The sequence below is a fragment of the Rhea pennata genome, chromosome 18, assembly GCF_028389875.1.
Source record: "Rhea pennata isolate bPtePen1 chromosome 18, bPtePen1.pri, whole genome shotgun sequence".
Classification (NCBI taxonomy): domain Eukaryota; kingdom Metazoa; phylum Chordata; class Aves; order Rheiformes; family Rheidae; genus Rhea; species Rhea pennata.
In genome coordinates, this window is record NC_084680.1 from 4,719,771 (window position 1) to 4,736,051 (window position 16,281).

A 16,281-nucleotide genomic window follows, 5' to 3' on the forward strand; every position below is an offset into this window, starting at 1 on the left:
TTTTCCCATACTGAAGCTGTAGACTATGTAGTCCTCAAAATGAAAACAATGGGTCCTTGTTTTCTCTCTCTCAAGTGCTGACTGACTCAAGCATGTTCCAAACCTGGACTAATGACTGGTCATATAGACATTTGTACTTTAAGAATGAAACTTCTGAAATAGCCTGGCCCTTGAGTAACTGACTTAAATTTTTCCTGTATTCTAGTAGTACTATTAATTTTTTTACAGTGGCAAAATAAGTCTGTGAAAATGAAGAAAGTACCAATAAAAAGTGATTGTGAACTTTTCAAGGACATGCGTTGGTACACCAAAACGATTTTGGTGCCAATTCACTGTTGATAAATCACCAGAAATGCAGCTATGGTTGATACAGAAGCCAGTGTAGTTAAGGCTGCTTTAAATGTGGATTGCTGAACATAGTTAGAGATGTATTTGGTTGAGACAGGATAAAAATAGATGTTTTAAACCATGACATCCTTAATATGAGACTATGTGTGCAAGTTGCTCTTAATACAGGAAGCCTTAATTAAAAGAGTGCTTAACAAATGCCTGTTTAAAGAAGGCTTGGGAGAGAAAAAGAAAATGATAACGCAGAGAATGTGCTGAGGTGCTGTATTTAGATGTGCATGACTTAAAAGAAAAAAGAACCCACTGCCCAGCCAATTTCCTTAAAGGTTGAGTTGACCTTCTTTCTTGAAATAGGAGGCCAGGTTTGAAGTTTCTACTTTTACCTGTTTCTCTGGTGCGTGATTTCCAGGGTTTCTTTGGCTGAAGCTGAAGAACAAAGACATAGGCTATCCAGGAGTGTTTCAACATTTTCAAAGGCAATTTCATGTAAAAGTCCCATATGAGCTTTTCTTGAGGCCAAGTATGAGCATGGGAAATTGCAGCCCAGTGGAGCCTTTTTGAGGCTGTCATGAACAGCAGGAGCAGAAGAGAGAGGCTGAGAACACCCCAGGGCCCTAAATGCTGAAGTCTGGGATGCAGGTGAGACTCACGAACGGAACAGCTGAGAAAGGAGGGAAGATGGCAGTGGCCCTGGTAATGCCCACCAGATCTGAGGGAGCTGCAGGGGGATACGGAAATGTAAAGAACAGATTTGGCAGATGTGCATCAGAGAGCCTCCACGTATGCAAGCAAGTTCTAGAAGTGAAAAAGAAGGAAGCAAGCTGGCAGGGGAGGCTGCATTCTGTTCTGATGGTTGTGCAAGTCTGGAGGTGTCTTAAGCTCAGTAAGAGTTACAGCAGTATAAAACCAGTACGAGTTTCAGGTCAGAAGTAAGGGTTGAATCCTATGATTTTCTGCGTCTCGCAGGATGTAGGCCAGTAATTCATACAGCAATTTCCACATCAGGATCGTAAACACTAGCTGTATATACTGTTTAGAAACAGATTGTATGTATCATTTAGAAACAGACCTGTAATCTTAACTTGGATGTCACAGAATGAAAAAGTCAATATAATGAACTCTATCGACTGTTTGTTTCAATAAACTCCTTAAAGGGACCAACTGCTCCCACCGCTAAAATGCAGCAGATATGGATGCAAAAGTCAATGGTTTGCACCGTGTCATTCCTTTAGGCACGAGACAATAGTTTTCTTACCAAATGCCACTTTTTCAGTTCAACCAATATCAAATTAAGATCAGCAAACCCGGTGCTGTTCCACCTGCTGTGTGCCGAGACAGGGTTTGCTTTTTACTTTTGTGTTTTCTTTTGGCTCTGTGCAGAGGCAACAGCAAGTTAATTGTAAATTGTGCCTTTTAGAAGAATTAAAAAGTGGCGAAGCCAAGCAGTGTAATTCATGCAAGTGATTTTGCCAGCACTGCTTTCTTCATTAAACTCCTCAAAACTGTAGCAACTATTAGGCTGTCATGCTACATCTCTAAAGGAGAGACAAGAACCAGAAGGTCTCTGCACAGAGTAAAGCGCTTGTAAGCCCACAAATATTCTTTTGAAGATGTTTCTCTTATCTTACAGGGACATGCATCATTTTGGAAACACTTTTGCTCAGAGAGTGAAAGTCTTTCAGTTCACAACTAATCAAGTTGCGTGTCTTATGCATTTTGATTTTTTCCAGGTCCATCTCTTTCACACAGCACTGATTCTGAGCATTTTTTTTCCTAGAGTAAGCAGTCTTGGGGATGTGTGTTTAACTTCTCTCTTCCAGCTCACTTTAGCATGAATGCCATTCCCAGACACATCAAAGCTTTATGAACCTCAGATTTCAGCTTTCTGTCATGCAAATGCAAAGCAGCAAGCCCTGGATATGGCTGGGAAAAGACGGCTGTACCAGTGAGAAAGGCCAACAGTGTGCCTGAGATGGCAAGAGGGGATAATTACTAGAGAGACAAAACAGTCTCCTGAGAGAATGTGATGGAGTCTTCTAGTGGATGCATTTATATTTGCTTTTTCTATTTGGCGTTTCTGAGACTTTAACAGTTAATTTCAAGTTGTTTGTTTGTCTTTTTAATTCCTATTGCCTTTTAAATGTGAGTTATTTGCTTTAACGTGGTCTTCTTTTGAGCACACCATGTGCTGTATCCTTGTGTTAGAGAGAAAGAAGTGACACTATGTTTGTCTGAGGCTTTGCCTCTTTTGTTCAGCTTCCCAGCTCTTCAGAATAAGGCTGCCTTTATTTCCAGTCCTGTAACAACAATTAATCTTAGTGCCAAGACACCTGTCAGTCACTCGAATATCCTAGTGAAGCCTCTAGGAGAGGCCCCTCCACCTTCATTCCAAGGCTAGAAGTTGCTGATCTGATACTGTCTTTGTCAAGTGTTTGTTCTAATGCAGAAGTCCTGTTATCTGGAGACTATTCAAGGCTCCTAACTATCATCTTCCAGTCTCTATGCTTCAGTGATCATAAAGACAGTGCAACTTTTGATCCTCGGCTTAGAATGTTGTATGTTAAAAAAAAACAAAATAACAAAAACAAACAAACAAACAAGCAAACAAAAAAACCCCAAAAAACAGCTCCTAGCAATGGTGCGATTCTGTTCTGCTGAGTGGTAATTTTAGGAGAATTTAAAACCCATATAAAACCCCATTAGGACAGATGTTCTTTGGTTTCCCAGAGGGTGTTAGGCCAATGGGAATGACAGTCCAAGGAGAGAAGAGGAGAGTTAGACTTGAAAGAACTGCATAAGTGAGGCTTAATTTTGCTTCCTTTAAGTTTACAGTAAGACTGAGCCCTAGTTGAGGTATTTGGTGGGGCGAGGAGGTTTTGTTTGGGCATTGACTCTGGGCCCTGAGTTCTGGAGTGAAAGCTCAGCTGTTTTGCAGAGTTGTCTCGAAAGAGCGTATATGTTGTAGGTGAAGATATGCTGATATCAAATTGCCCCACCTTATAAGTTATGATGTCCTATGGATATTTTATCATTCTGTTTTTTGCAACCTCAGTATGGCTAAATTCTTGTCAGTCCAGCCATAGAGATGCATGTGATGTTGGAATGTCGGGTGGTATCACAACATTGCAAGTCACAGTGGTCGTGTGTTTATACAGTTCACAGTCCCCAGAGGTGATCTGGAGACATGGGACTATTCTTCACCTGCTGCCCAAAGGCTGGCAAAAAGCCATGACAAATTATTACAGGAACATGCAAAACACAAGGCCACTCAGAGGAAAAGAAGAGTTGCTTTTCCTACTCAGTCAATGATCTTTGAAAGGGATAGGTACATTGCTTTTGTTCCTGTGCCAAGAATCAAGAGGAGAACTCAGCTTCAAGGGGTAGGTATTGTTTATTTTTTCAGTGCTGTCTGAATTCTTGTTCTACAAGAAAGTGTAAGTTCCTGTTTTTGAGATGAGGTATACAAAGATGGAAAATGGATGGTGGCTGTCTCACATGCTTTGCATGATTTGAACTGTGGTGGCCTGAGATTCCCCCCAGAAGGAACCTTGCCATGGATTTTATTTGCAGTAAGATTTTGGCCCATTGGCTATCTGGTGATATTTTGTCACCTGTGATGTGGCATGATGGACATGCAACAGCCAGTCCTTGCTTATTTTATCCTGTGTGGTGAGATACAGATCCATTTTCTAGGCTAAATCTTTTTAGTTCATTGACTGAAACAGAAAAGTTTTAACTGAACTACAGCATCTTTAACTCCTCAAGCAATATCTCCAGCATGGCTGGGCAGGAGGCCCAAGTCCTCTGCTGATCTAGGATCTCACTTTGGTCTGAAGAAAGGTTCTTGATCTCCAGAAATTCCTGGTAGGTGATAGCTGAGGGAAGAAACTGGAGGGGATGGTTCATTGTGAAGAGGGAAATCATAGAGGATGTGTGCTACAGTCCTCCAGTGGTTTGACCAGCCTCCTTCCCTAGTGTGAGAGGAGCACATGATAAGAAACACGATTCTCTGAACCTCCTCTTCCTCCACTGTGGAGGGTCAGTGCAACTGGGTTATACAACAGGAAAAGGTTGGTGGCATCAGGAGCAAGTATTTGCCTGCTGCATCCAGTCTTGCTGGGTTTAGAACAGGAATATGGCAAACTCAAAGTTGAACCTTGCTGTTTTTCCTTTTACAGAAGAGGTGATGCTGGCAGAAGAAGACAAGAATGCGGAAGAGAAGTCTCCTCTGGATGGTAGGTTGTTTTACTCTGCAGTTGTCCTGTGGTCCATGAAAGGTTTACATGTTGTATACTGACCTGGTTTTCCGTTGTAACCAAGAGGGTGTGAGGAACCTGCTCTTGCATGCGCTTGGAATAAGTTGGGCTAAAGAGTCCCTTCTCTTGGATCAGGTCTTCTTGAGATGATAGGTGGATATGAGCAGTTATGAGAGACATTGTTTTGGGATGGGGATCTGCCCTGGGGGTCTACTAGAGTCCTTACGCTGTCAGTGGGAGTACACTCTGATTGAGGCACCCGCCAGCCTCTGCCTCGCAGAGGCGGTTGTGTCTGTTCACAGGCTGTGGAGGGGATAGTCCTCAGTGGATGCCAGGAGAGAAATTCATGGACAGTGAGAAGGCAGGGCTCTAAATCAAGGTTTCCAAATGGATTTGACTGAGAGACAAAGAGACTAAGACCCCTGTTACTTGTAAGCAGTAAGACATAACAGGGTGTGGTGATCCTGTTTTACGCCGTGTGACCCTAGCGTTCCAGGATGGCTGGAGGTGCTAAGCTTTCTGAGGCAGGTGCCGGGAGAACATGGAGACTGTTCTCCCTGCGCCTCAAGACTGCTGAGCTCTTAGGATGTGACAGTCAGTCAAAGTTCAGTTAAAGATTCTTCCCTCTCCCTTTTCTGACCATCTTTCGTCCTTCCATGTCTCCTCCTTTCCCCTCCCCTCCCTTTCCCTCCTCTTTTTTTTTCTCCTCCCATTCACTGTCAGGGAGGGCCGCCTCGGAAGGGCCGATTCAACAAGGCACGGCACCGGCAGAGACTAGCAGCGGCAGCAGCTACAACAGTGAGTGGATTGCAAATCAACAAGGGGCCAGGCGACCCAGTGGGGCACTGATGCTCCCTCGCGCCCCAAGGGCCTAGGTCACTAATGACTCTTCCGTGGTCTTGCTGTGAGCTCGGTGCCTCCTGGTGCGTCTGTACACCCCTTAGCGTGGCCACTGGCCTGCCTTGGCCAGGCTGGTGACCTGCACTCGGGAAGCAATCAGGGATGGACGAGCTGGGGGCTACAGAAGGTCAGGACTGAGGTGCGCTTGGCAAATCTTTGTGTGCCTATGTGTGTGTGCGTGTTTGTGTTTGCATGTGTGATGGGGGAAGTTTTGTCTGGCATGTGGATGTAGCCAGGGCTTTTAGTCTGTAAGTGAAATGAATATCTGGAGGACTAGTTTGAAAAGCCTCGTAGTGTAAGCAAACTAGAGGTGGGTATAGGCCATGGGATGAAGACTCAGGTATACCAAGGCTGCATCTATACCAGTGAGCTAAACAAGCCTGGTGGTATTCCTAGTCTTGAGGCTGACTGGCATGGAGCAGCCCACATCACTGCTAGTAAACTGTCTTGGTCTCCAAAACAATGGGGGTGTTGCATCCAGAGTGCCTGTAGAGATTGGCCCTTGCACACACTAATTGCTAAACTACATCCAGGAGTTTTGCAGGGAGAAGGTAAAGGAGAAAGTGCTCAATTCATCCCAGGGAGTGTTGTAAAACTTTACTATTGGATACTATCAGAGTTGTTTGTGTCCCAGTGCTTGGGATGGTCCTGGACATGCTGGAATTTACTAGGACAGATGCAGCCTCATGGACCCCAAAGTTGCTATTGCTAGGACTGAGGATTCAGCCTACTGTTGGGTGGGGAAGAGAAAAACAAAGGAGGTTATTTGCAAAAATTGGTTCCAGACCTCGGGTTCAAAGGGTCCTTTTCTCTCTGAGCTTGGAGGCCTCTGAACCTGGATGATATGATGGGTGTTTCCTAAAAGTGATATAAGCAATTAAGCCTGCTACAGATGCTGAGGAAGTGCAGCTGTTTCTCTGAAGGTAGGGAAATTTGTGTTAGGATGAGGGGATTCCCTCAGAGGTATTTAAACTCAAGTTAGTTGCTACAGAGTGAATGGATTCGCTGTGTGTGCCTACTGGACAGCATGTATCACCACACCATGGGGTGTCTTACTGCTGATAGCAAATGGTGCTTAGCTACTGTATGTTTTCAAGCTGTCACAAAACTGTATCAACATATTTTTTTCTGATAGTTCTCAAGATTTGCAGGTAGGTGGTCGTGGGCACAGAGTCTGCACTGTTCCTGGCGTCACCCCTTCTGCACCCTGGGCAAAGCAGCGCAAACCTCTCTGAGCCTTAGGGTGCAATTTACTTTCCCTGTCTAGGAAAATGATGTTGTGATGTTTGCCTTCCCTACAAAAGATGCTGTTGGACAAAGTGTGTTTTCAAAGAGCTATGACATCCCCAGAGGGAAGGAATTGTACAGTGGGTGCTATTAAGAATGCATTCGGTGATTTGTAGGAGTTGCCTTTGACATAGCATTTTTGCTGCTTAAGGGTGATGTGGTAAACTGTATTGGAACACAGTAAATGCTGATTTCTTAATGGTGCACCCTGTAAACTGCATTAATGTTCTTAATGGATAGTAGTACTCGTGTCATAACTCACTGGGGTTCAGAATCACTCAGTGACCCTGCCCAGGGCTCTCTTCTGTGCTAAAAGGTCCAGCAGCTACAGCAATTCCCTCACCTTCATCCATCTGTTGGGATGAAGTGTAAGTGCACAGAATTCTGCCTGGCAACCCTTCAGGATCCAGAAGGTTAAATTAAAAATGACTCTGGCATAGAAGCATGTAGAGGTCCTGCAAGGTTGTAGACTGACTGATTTGCTACAGCTTACTCTTGTATGGCAGCTTCAGGCAGCATTGGAAGGTAAATGCTGACCCTGGAGAGTAAAGTGGTGGTGGGGAGAGCGAATCCACTCTGAATGTTCACAAGGTGTTTTCTCTTTAATTTGAACACAGTGTTGAAAAGAGCTGCAATAAAGAAGAGCAAAAATGACCTGATTCATGCTGAAGAAGGTGAGGACCATTTCACAGACATTTGCTCTGTTGGTGAGTACTGGCTTTGCATTCCCCTAGGTTTAGATCTCCAGCTAAATGTGTTCATGTTCTGTTTCCTCTGAGTCCTCATCTGCTCCAGAAGCTGCAGTTTCTGGCCCAGAGCAAGTTCATCAGGTGCTTTCTCCTAGGCTTCTGCAAGGGAGCTGGAAGCAACTCCATTGCAAGGAGAATTATTACTGGTCTTGCAGGCGCAGTTGACTTCCCAGTGCAAGTGGCATCATGGCTTCACTCCCTCCTTCACACTGTCCACCTCAGCTATTGCATGTCGCACCATTTAAGAGAGCCCTTCCAAAACGCTTGGAGAGTCTTGCACTGTGTTGGATATGCTGTGATTCTGCTTGGAATAAGCTCGTTTATGCTAATGAAACCCAAATATGTCAAATGATACCACTAAGAGTCATCTGTTGTGGGGAGTAGAGGAAGTGGACAGACATTTAGTCACATCTGTCACTAGTGCACGGTGTACAGTTTGGCAGACTTTGTTGAGTGAGTGGTTGTTGGGAAATCCTGGGCAGCAGTTCTGTGCTAATTCTCTAATGCTTGGCTTAGAAGAAGGTCTTATTACCACTCTCAACATTTTTAAAGACAGATACGAAGATGAACACTTGTATGCATGTTCTTACCTGCGTATCTCCGATGCTGAGTGCGTGTGGTTCCTGGTGTGAATTCGGTATCTTCCCCTCTGGAGAATACGTTTGTGTCAGGCTGAAGAGGTTCTACTTGTTCTGCAGTTAGCAGAGAGCCAGTTCCCTCCTGAAACATTACTAGGTAGAGCAATGGGATGAATCTGGGGGTTGCAAGGGGAGACAGGCTCTCCAGGTACAAAACATCCTGTCTAAGACTTCAGACCTAAGTGGAAGAAAGGCCTATCCAGTCACAGGTTTTTACTTGCTAGCTGGGGGCACATCTTCTTAATTGCTTTTCAGTTAATTATTTTTCTTATTCTTGTCCCTGTGGCAGAAATTTTGTTTGAGTCTGTATTTTGTTTTGCTGCTGAAGCAGCAGATGTTCTCATTTAGCTTCCAAAGAAATGTCTTGGCACCCCAGTAACTATGAAGCAGCAAGTCCTGGGTATGTAAGGGTAGCAGCACAAACAGTACATTTGAGAATATATGTCCATATATGCAAGCATGACTGCCTCAAATGGTCTTTGAAATTTGGCATTTAACCTTTTAAGGGATTACAATTGCTGCTGCTGGATTTTTTTCCCCTTTAAATGAAGATCTGATCAAGGGAAATGAAGTTTGCTCGACATGTTAATGATACCACCTTCTGTTGTTGAATTGCCACAGCCCCCCAGGCTATGAGCAGGTTGCAGATTTTGTGGCTAAACTGCTGAGACTTCTATGAGAGATTTGTTGGTGGAAGGGAGAAATTACAGCAGCCCTGTGTATTTTTGTTTTGTCTTGTTTTCACCTGAGGAGCTGGGGTCACTGCACATAAAACAAGAAATGGTCATCTTTGCAACATGTCCTTATGGCTGCAATAATTATGAGATACTTGCATTCGCATACAAGTTTCTCCAGGCTCTGGGTACCCACGCCACACAAACAGATCTTCAGACTCGGTATTTCAGGTGGCAGTGGATGATGGAGCATCTGGACTCATGGATAATCTGATGCAGAGCTGGGAACTGTCTTGGGAGCATATGGCAGGGAAAATAACAGCAGTGCTTTCCACCTTCTGCATGTGGTTCATGCACTTGGGAAGAATGTTTTTGATTATGCTACACAGAAAATGGCAGAAAAGAAGAAATTAATACAGCAGATACTTCTGCAGGCTCCTGAAAAGACTGAAATTCTGCATAACATAAACAATTGGATCATATTGGCAATTATACATAAAGAATATGTTTTTGAGAAAAGATTTTTTTTTTGGATGGTTTCCTTGCGCTGTAATGTCTTGCTGATAGGAGCACAAGGACTGTGGAAGAACTAACAGTATAATTACTGAGTGCAGACTAAAGATGCAGACAGAGTGGTAGATACTTTGACAGGTCTCTTGCTGGCTGTTGCCTGAATACGTTGCTCTTTAATTCAAACACAAGTACCTCAATGAGCCTTATAATTGCATTATAAAGCTCTATAGTGGTAAACACTTCCCACAGTGTTCTCCGGAATTATTCTTAAATTTTATTCTTTTCTACCTTCCCCGCTCTCAGCCTCTTTTCTGCACTAATAAGCCAGCAGCAGTAGATGCTGGCTCCTTTTGGCTTACCACCCTCCACATTGTACCAGACATTGGGTTATGACTTCTCAAGGTCAGACTCCCCAGCATCTGCTACAGTTTTCAAAAAAGAGCAAAATTCTCTTCTGTGAACTGCCCTGCAAATCTTTTTTTTTTTTTTTTTTTTTTTTTTTTTTTTTGCTGAGTTAAACCCTGTTGTCTTTTATACCAGGGTATACCCAAACCAACTGTTTTCTCCAGTACAAGTAACTCAAATTTAGACCAGTTTAAATAATTACAGAATGTGGCCTGCTGTTGTTCTTTCCTTGAAGATCAGTAGAGCAACTAGCTAGGGGGCATAAGGGCAGCAGACTATAGCCATGCATGTTTGAGTATGGAATTGGCTGGAATTTCTGAGACGGCTGTACCTGCTGAACGGTATTGTGATGCTGCTGCTGCCTATATCTTAAGCTCTCATTAATTTTGTTGCCTTCAAGCAATAGATGAACATTGCCTTTTTTATTTTTCTTTTTTAACTGCCAATGGAAGGATTATCAAACTAATAGAACATCAAGCTTTTTGGCAAGGAGTTGTTCAATGCCTGGCCAGGGCCAGCTCTGCACTTGGAGTGGTGTCACACAGCCAATAGAAGGCCAGGCATGTGAGATGAAGCACAGAGCTTCCTGTTGTGGAGATGTGTGCAGCACACTCCTGTATGTAGTTGTGAGACTTGGAGAATCCACCGGTGTCATGTCTGGATACTTCATCCATTCTGTGTATACTGTGTTTGATGTTAATTGCAAGATGAAACCACAAGGTGAGATTCCCACCCCTTCTATGCTTGGAAGTGTTGAAACGTAAGGGAATGTACTCAAAAATTCAGCTGCCACATCAAGACCATTGCGTTTGTATAACTCACTTGGACATCTTCAAGCACAAACCATGCAAGTCACCTGTTCTCACAGTGCTCAGACCAACCTTGTACAGTGTGTGTCCTGGTCAACCCTACCTGCTAGGAAGTACTACATGGTGGATAGGGAAGGGCAAGAATAAATTAGCTTACCACAAGCCGTCTTGAAACAAGGTTCAGTAGCAATCTCTGAGGGATGCCAGCACAGTACGAAACAGGTAGCGGACAGTCTGCAGCAACCAGGATTTGCGCTGCTTGCAACAGTGTTTGCAGCTGATACAAAGGTGCTCCAACTGATGGGTGTATTTATTACTAATGTGGGATGATTTCTCCTGCCTCAGCACTGGCTGGTGATTGCCTTTTCATCATTCTTTTCAACAGTGCCTGCTACCTCAGGAGGAGAGCTTACTGTAGAAACCATTTCTTCTATCAGTTCCCAGTTGTTAAAACATTTGATGCTGTTCCAGGGTTTCAGACTAGACTTGAAATGTAGCTGGTAGAGGCAGAATTGGTACAAATGAATAGCTGTGCCCCAAATCTGATGGACAAAAGCAGATGAAGCCCCATTAGGTGAAGATGCAGGAAGTGGAAGAGTAAAATAAGGAGACTTCTCTCCTTTCAATAGTAAAAGGGCTGGATCTCTGCCTAGTACCCAGAGTAGGGGAGGCAAGGGCTAGTTTTACTGTTGCCACTCAGCTCCCTGAGAGTGTAGTCCCTGAAATTCAAGAGGAAACCCAGAGCTCTTCCCCTCTGGTTAGATAATGCTAAGATAGTGGAGTTGTGTCTGTCTCCTCTCTAAAGTACTAATGAGCTGTTCCCCTTGCTCTGGGCAGAGAGTGGTGGGGAGCTGAGAAAAACTCATGTGCATTTTTGCTCCCAGTGTCTCTGGACAATAGGAAGGGATTTCACTAGCCCCTGTGCTGTGTGTTGACTTGAGGTGCTCCTGAGCAGCACGGTATTTCATGTGACTGTCCGGGCATGTGGCATAGCTGGCTGGGGTCTCACCATGCTCTCTACCATGGGAGGAAAAACCTCTGGGCTGTTGGTTTCTGTCACTCTAGTCAACCAGGAGCTCAAAGTTTATGACTCATAGTCGCACTCAAGGGGTTAGAAGCCCAGTTTCTTTTGATGGCAGAGCTGGATGTAAATTCATAAAGTTTAAAATCCTAGCCTTCATCCCTCATGATGTCTTTGCAAGCAAAATCTCCTGGTTCAACTCTCTCTGTGATGAGCTTTCTGCTCAGATACGCATCTGGACTGGGGAGAGAGGGCTTTTATGCCTGTGAACCACCTCCTCCTTTTCATCCCCTTAGATGTGGCATGGTGATGGTTCTTTCTGTCCCTCAATGCCTAGGGTCTCCTTTCGCCCGTGCCAGTTTGAAGAGCGGGAAGAACGAGAGCTCCTCCTACTTCCGGAGAAAAGAGAAAATGTTCCGATTCTTCATTCGGCGCATGGTGAAAGCTCAGAGCTTCTACTGGATTGTGCTCTGTGTGGTTGCCCTCAACACGCTCTGTGTTGCCATGGTGCACTACGATCAGCCGGAGAAGCTCACCACTGCTTTATGTGAGTACCGAGGACTGTACCTTCTTCTCAGGAAGCCTAGTGTTTTTGACAATTCTATCATATCCTCATCAGTTCACAGCCTGAGGTCTATTTTTGCAGCTTCCTGTGGCTCACTCATGAGAGTTGCAAATGCATTAATGAGGAGTTCTAGTAACTCAAGATTGAGTCATGTCTTTCAGAAAAAACGCACTGGGACATGATACTGATTTGAGATGACGTAGGAATGTGACCTTAGACTTACCTGGAACTTCAGGTTTGAGCGTATGTAGATCTTGTAACACCACAGGAGGATTTGTTACATAGCAGGTGCTATAAAAGAAGGGAGAAGAAATATGCACTGTGGTAAATGCGGGTTTCTCCATCTGTCTGATTAGCAGCTGTCCAGGGAACTGCAGAGTTCATGCTACTTTGCAGCTGATCTGCATCCGTGGATGGTTTGTGTTGTGGAAATGCATAAATCTCTGCCAGCACCACTGACACTGTAATGATAGCATGTGCCTTGGCCAGTGTTACTTGGTAGAAAAACAGCGTATGATGTTTACGGAATCATAAAATAATTCACTACACTTTTAGCAATTATTGTCATGCTCTTTAAAAGGTTGTACTTTTACAGAAACCCTTTTTTGATAACTATATCTTACATAATAATGATGCGTGATCAGATGGGATAAATGTCATGATGCTCTTCTGTGAAAATTTGTGCAGTACTGATAGAGGTAATACCATACAGCAGATTATATTGTACTTGTGCAAAAGCTTTATTTTAGCTTGGTATCTGCAGTGACCTATCAGTTTAGGCTTCAGATAAGTGCTTTTGAGGTATGATTTTTGTTTTTTTTTTAATTGCATCCTGTTTTGTCCTATAATGAATAGTCAATGGATACAGCCTTTTGTGGTTAGATCTTGCTTTGAGGCGGCAGCCCTGCTTGTGAGGTCTTCCTTTAAAAAAAGGTAGAGAGGAAGTATAAATTTTTTTTTTTTTTTTTTTATTTCAGTGAAGGTTTTAGTCTATGCCTCCCAGAGCTGAAAAAATGGAAGTTTGTATAAACTGAGAATATGGTGACCCTGAAAGTGGGACATAGCAGTTTTTTCCTTTTAAAGGAAAGGAAGGGAAGGGCTGGAGAGTTTGTTTCTGGAAGAAAGAGCTACTGTACTGGCCACCTCCGAACCTGCAGAATGGTTGGCCTAGATCCTAACAGGATCAAATCTTTTGTCCAGCCCTTGATGTTCAGATGTGGCTAATTCAGAATTTGTCAGGCAAAGCTTCCAAATCAAAAGAAGAATAGAAAAGACCCAAAATGTTTCAAGCTGTCTGACTTAAAAACTGTGGCTTAGGTCCTTAAAGATACTAAACTACCTAACTCTCATTCATTTCTATATAGATTAGATGCTTAAATATTTCTAGCTTGAGACACTCAGGTATTACCTTATTATAAAGAAGAAAACTTTTGAAGTACCTTTTTTTTTTTTTTTTTTTTTTTCCATAGACCTAAAAGGTTAAGGCTACTAACAACTCTGACTTCAAAATTCTTCTTGTTAATGTTTGCTGAAATATTTAATATCACCAGGTAACCAGAGCTATAGTGAGAGATGCATAAGAAGGAGATAAATTCCTTTCAACTCTGTTTCTCCTGCAAGATTTAGGTTGAAAAGGAAGACAGACCACACAGAAAAATCAGTCTTGCTTATTCATTTCCTAAATTAAATAGAGGAAATAATAAGCTAGATTGGCAGAATAATTAGAAGTTTGAGGCTTAGGATTTCCTCTTGAATTAGGACTAAATGTCTGGCAAAAAAACAAAAAAAAAAAAAAAAAAAAAAAAAACAAAAAAAAAAAAAAACACTTTTAAGTCTTTCAACTCAAAGAAGACTTCAAATTTCCAAACTCAGTTTTGGGAACACCTTATGGAGTTACTTTCCTAAGAGAACATTAAGAAATCTGTAAGTCAGCAATATTGCTTTCAATGTTCATATGAGAGTTGGAAGGAGTATTTTAATTAATTAGAATTAAAAGCACATCTCTGAGTGGGAAATGTATCTAGAATGGAGGTGATAAATTACGCTCCCAACCTACCTCAGCTGAGGACAAGAATAGGAAAGGCTGAATTTGTATTGTGTCATTGAACCATGTGTTCTTGCAAGTTAAATATTCAGTATTTTCCCAGATGGCCACTTTCTTTCTGTGTGTTTCCCATTTGTCCTGTTCTGCCCTGTACGTAGCTTTCCCTCATTGCATTGCCATTCTCTATGAGACTTTAGTAAAGTCTTTGCCAGTGAGGAAACAACTGGGGAGGCATTGCACAAATTAATCCGTGAGGTTCAGTGGAAGAAATATAGTAGATACAGGTATGTACTACTGGAAACAACACTGTTAAGTGCTATGAGGTGACACAGACAAAAAAAGTGAGTCACTTTCTTTAAGATTAGAAGCAGAAGTGCCATGGGTTCATATTGGGGAGGATTATCTGCAGTCAGTTTATAGCATAATAAAATGGAAATGCTGAGAAGATACCTATTTAACATCATTTTTAGAACAAAGAACTACTTAAAAAAATAAAGTCAACTGAAATGGTTTGCAAGTTCAACATCTTAAATTACAGGTGTCCCACACCTCCAAATCCTCCCAACCTTTTAACATGAGAAGCTGTAATATATGTATTTAGACCTGTCTTTTCATTGGTAATGTCCTAAAGGTTGCTGATCATCTTCCTGGGGTAAGTCTCAAGGTGAAATCTTTCCGACTAGTCTGAAGTTTGTGACTGAATGCAGGGACTATTTTATGCCTTAAGATATGTGGGCCTACGTGTCAATTAATGATTATGTTGTTATTGTCATTACATTCAGGCTGGATTTGGTCCCTCTCACTCCTGCATATACTGAACTGCAACCAGCCTCATAATCCCTGCATCAAACACATTTGTGAACAAGCCCATTTGTGGGATTGCCCTCAAGCAGTGCCCCTTGAAAGTCCTGTTCTGTCCAGGATTCATTCACAAATCCGTTGGATATAGGGAGAACAAGATACTATTAAATTAGGGGATTTTAAACAGCTTCTGGAAATTCTTGGCAAAATTTTTAGGAGTAGGAGTGAGAGACTTTAAAAATGACTTTAAAGTTAATCTGTGATGAGTGAACTTAAAGGAGCAGGACTTGGCTGGTCTGAAGTAGAGCAAGAGAGATGCAGCTGATTCTAATTATGTTGTTACATGGAGGGTGCTTATAATTGAACTAGTGAGGAGGTTTGTGAACTATAGCAGCGGGAGAGAGAGGAGTGGAGTAAAGTCTGGGAGGATCCACTAAACCCTGAAACTGTACCCAGGCACCTCTAATTCAATTATACCTGTCCCTCTGGGGAAACATTTAATTACATTAAAAATTAATTTTACTTAAAGAATGGCTAGTAAAAACCTATGGGCCTTCATTGATTTATTTTACTTTCCTCTTTTTGTTTAATCTTCTGTTGTTCAATTGTTCTGATTAGCTTTCCCTGCTTGATATTTCACTTTTGTGCAACTGCTTTGAAAAACGAATTGTAGGAGCTTTAGAAAGTGGCTTGGAATTTGTTTAGTTTCACTGAAACACCTGTGTTTCACCCTGATGAGAAATTCTTTGAATTCTCAGGATATGGTGAATAGCAGCCCCATAGTCCTCCCCAGATTAGATTGGAGATCTAATTCTCCTTCTCTGTACAGAAAGGACTCCAGTGCCACACTACAATAGGAGCATTCTCACGCTGCACTGCAGTACCTGGCATGTTCTGTTCTCCAAAGCATGGACCTTTGGTTAAATAAGTTGTAGTTCCCAATAGAGTGTATCTTTCATACAGCCACCTCTATGATCACCATTAATTTGCATTAACTTCCACCTTTGCTAATATTCTCAGAAAGAAAAAGTTTCTATTAGAAGACAGCCCAATACTCTAGCATAGAAAAGCATCACTGAGGTCCTGTGACAGAAAAGATGCATCTTCCACAGTGAGGATAGCAAACCAATGAGGCCAGTTATCTGGGCGTGTAGTGAAGCTGCAACATTAAGGGGTTTTTCAGTCAAGACTGCCTTTTTATAATATATGCTATAGTTTGAGCAAAAGTTTTAAGTGCGATGTAGAAGCAACCAAATGTATTTCTACACCAT

At 42.6% G+C, this 16,281-nt stretch overlaps 1 protein-coding gene across 1 annotated transcript in view; it reads left to right on the forward strand.

The window, feature by feature from the left end:
* The window catches only part of CACNA1B (calcium voltage-gated channel subunit alpha1 B), a 306,587-nt gene that overhangs the window by 158,893 nt on the left and 131,413 nt on the right, over positions 1-16,281 (forward strand). The window contains exons 10-12 of the mRNA XM_062591211.1: positions 4,527-4,583; positions 7,409-7,498; positions 11,938-12,147. Coding sequence (XP_062447195.1) covers positions 4,527-4,583; positions 7,409-7,498; positions 11,938-12,147 — 357 coding nt within the window. The remainder of the gene's footprint in view (positions 1-4,526; positions 4,584-7,408; positions 7,499-11,937; positions 12,148-16,281) is intronic.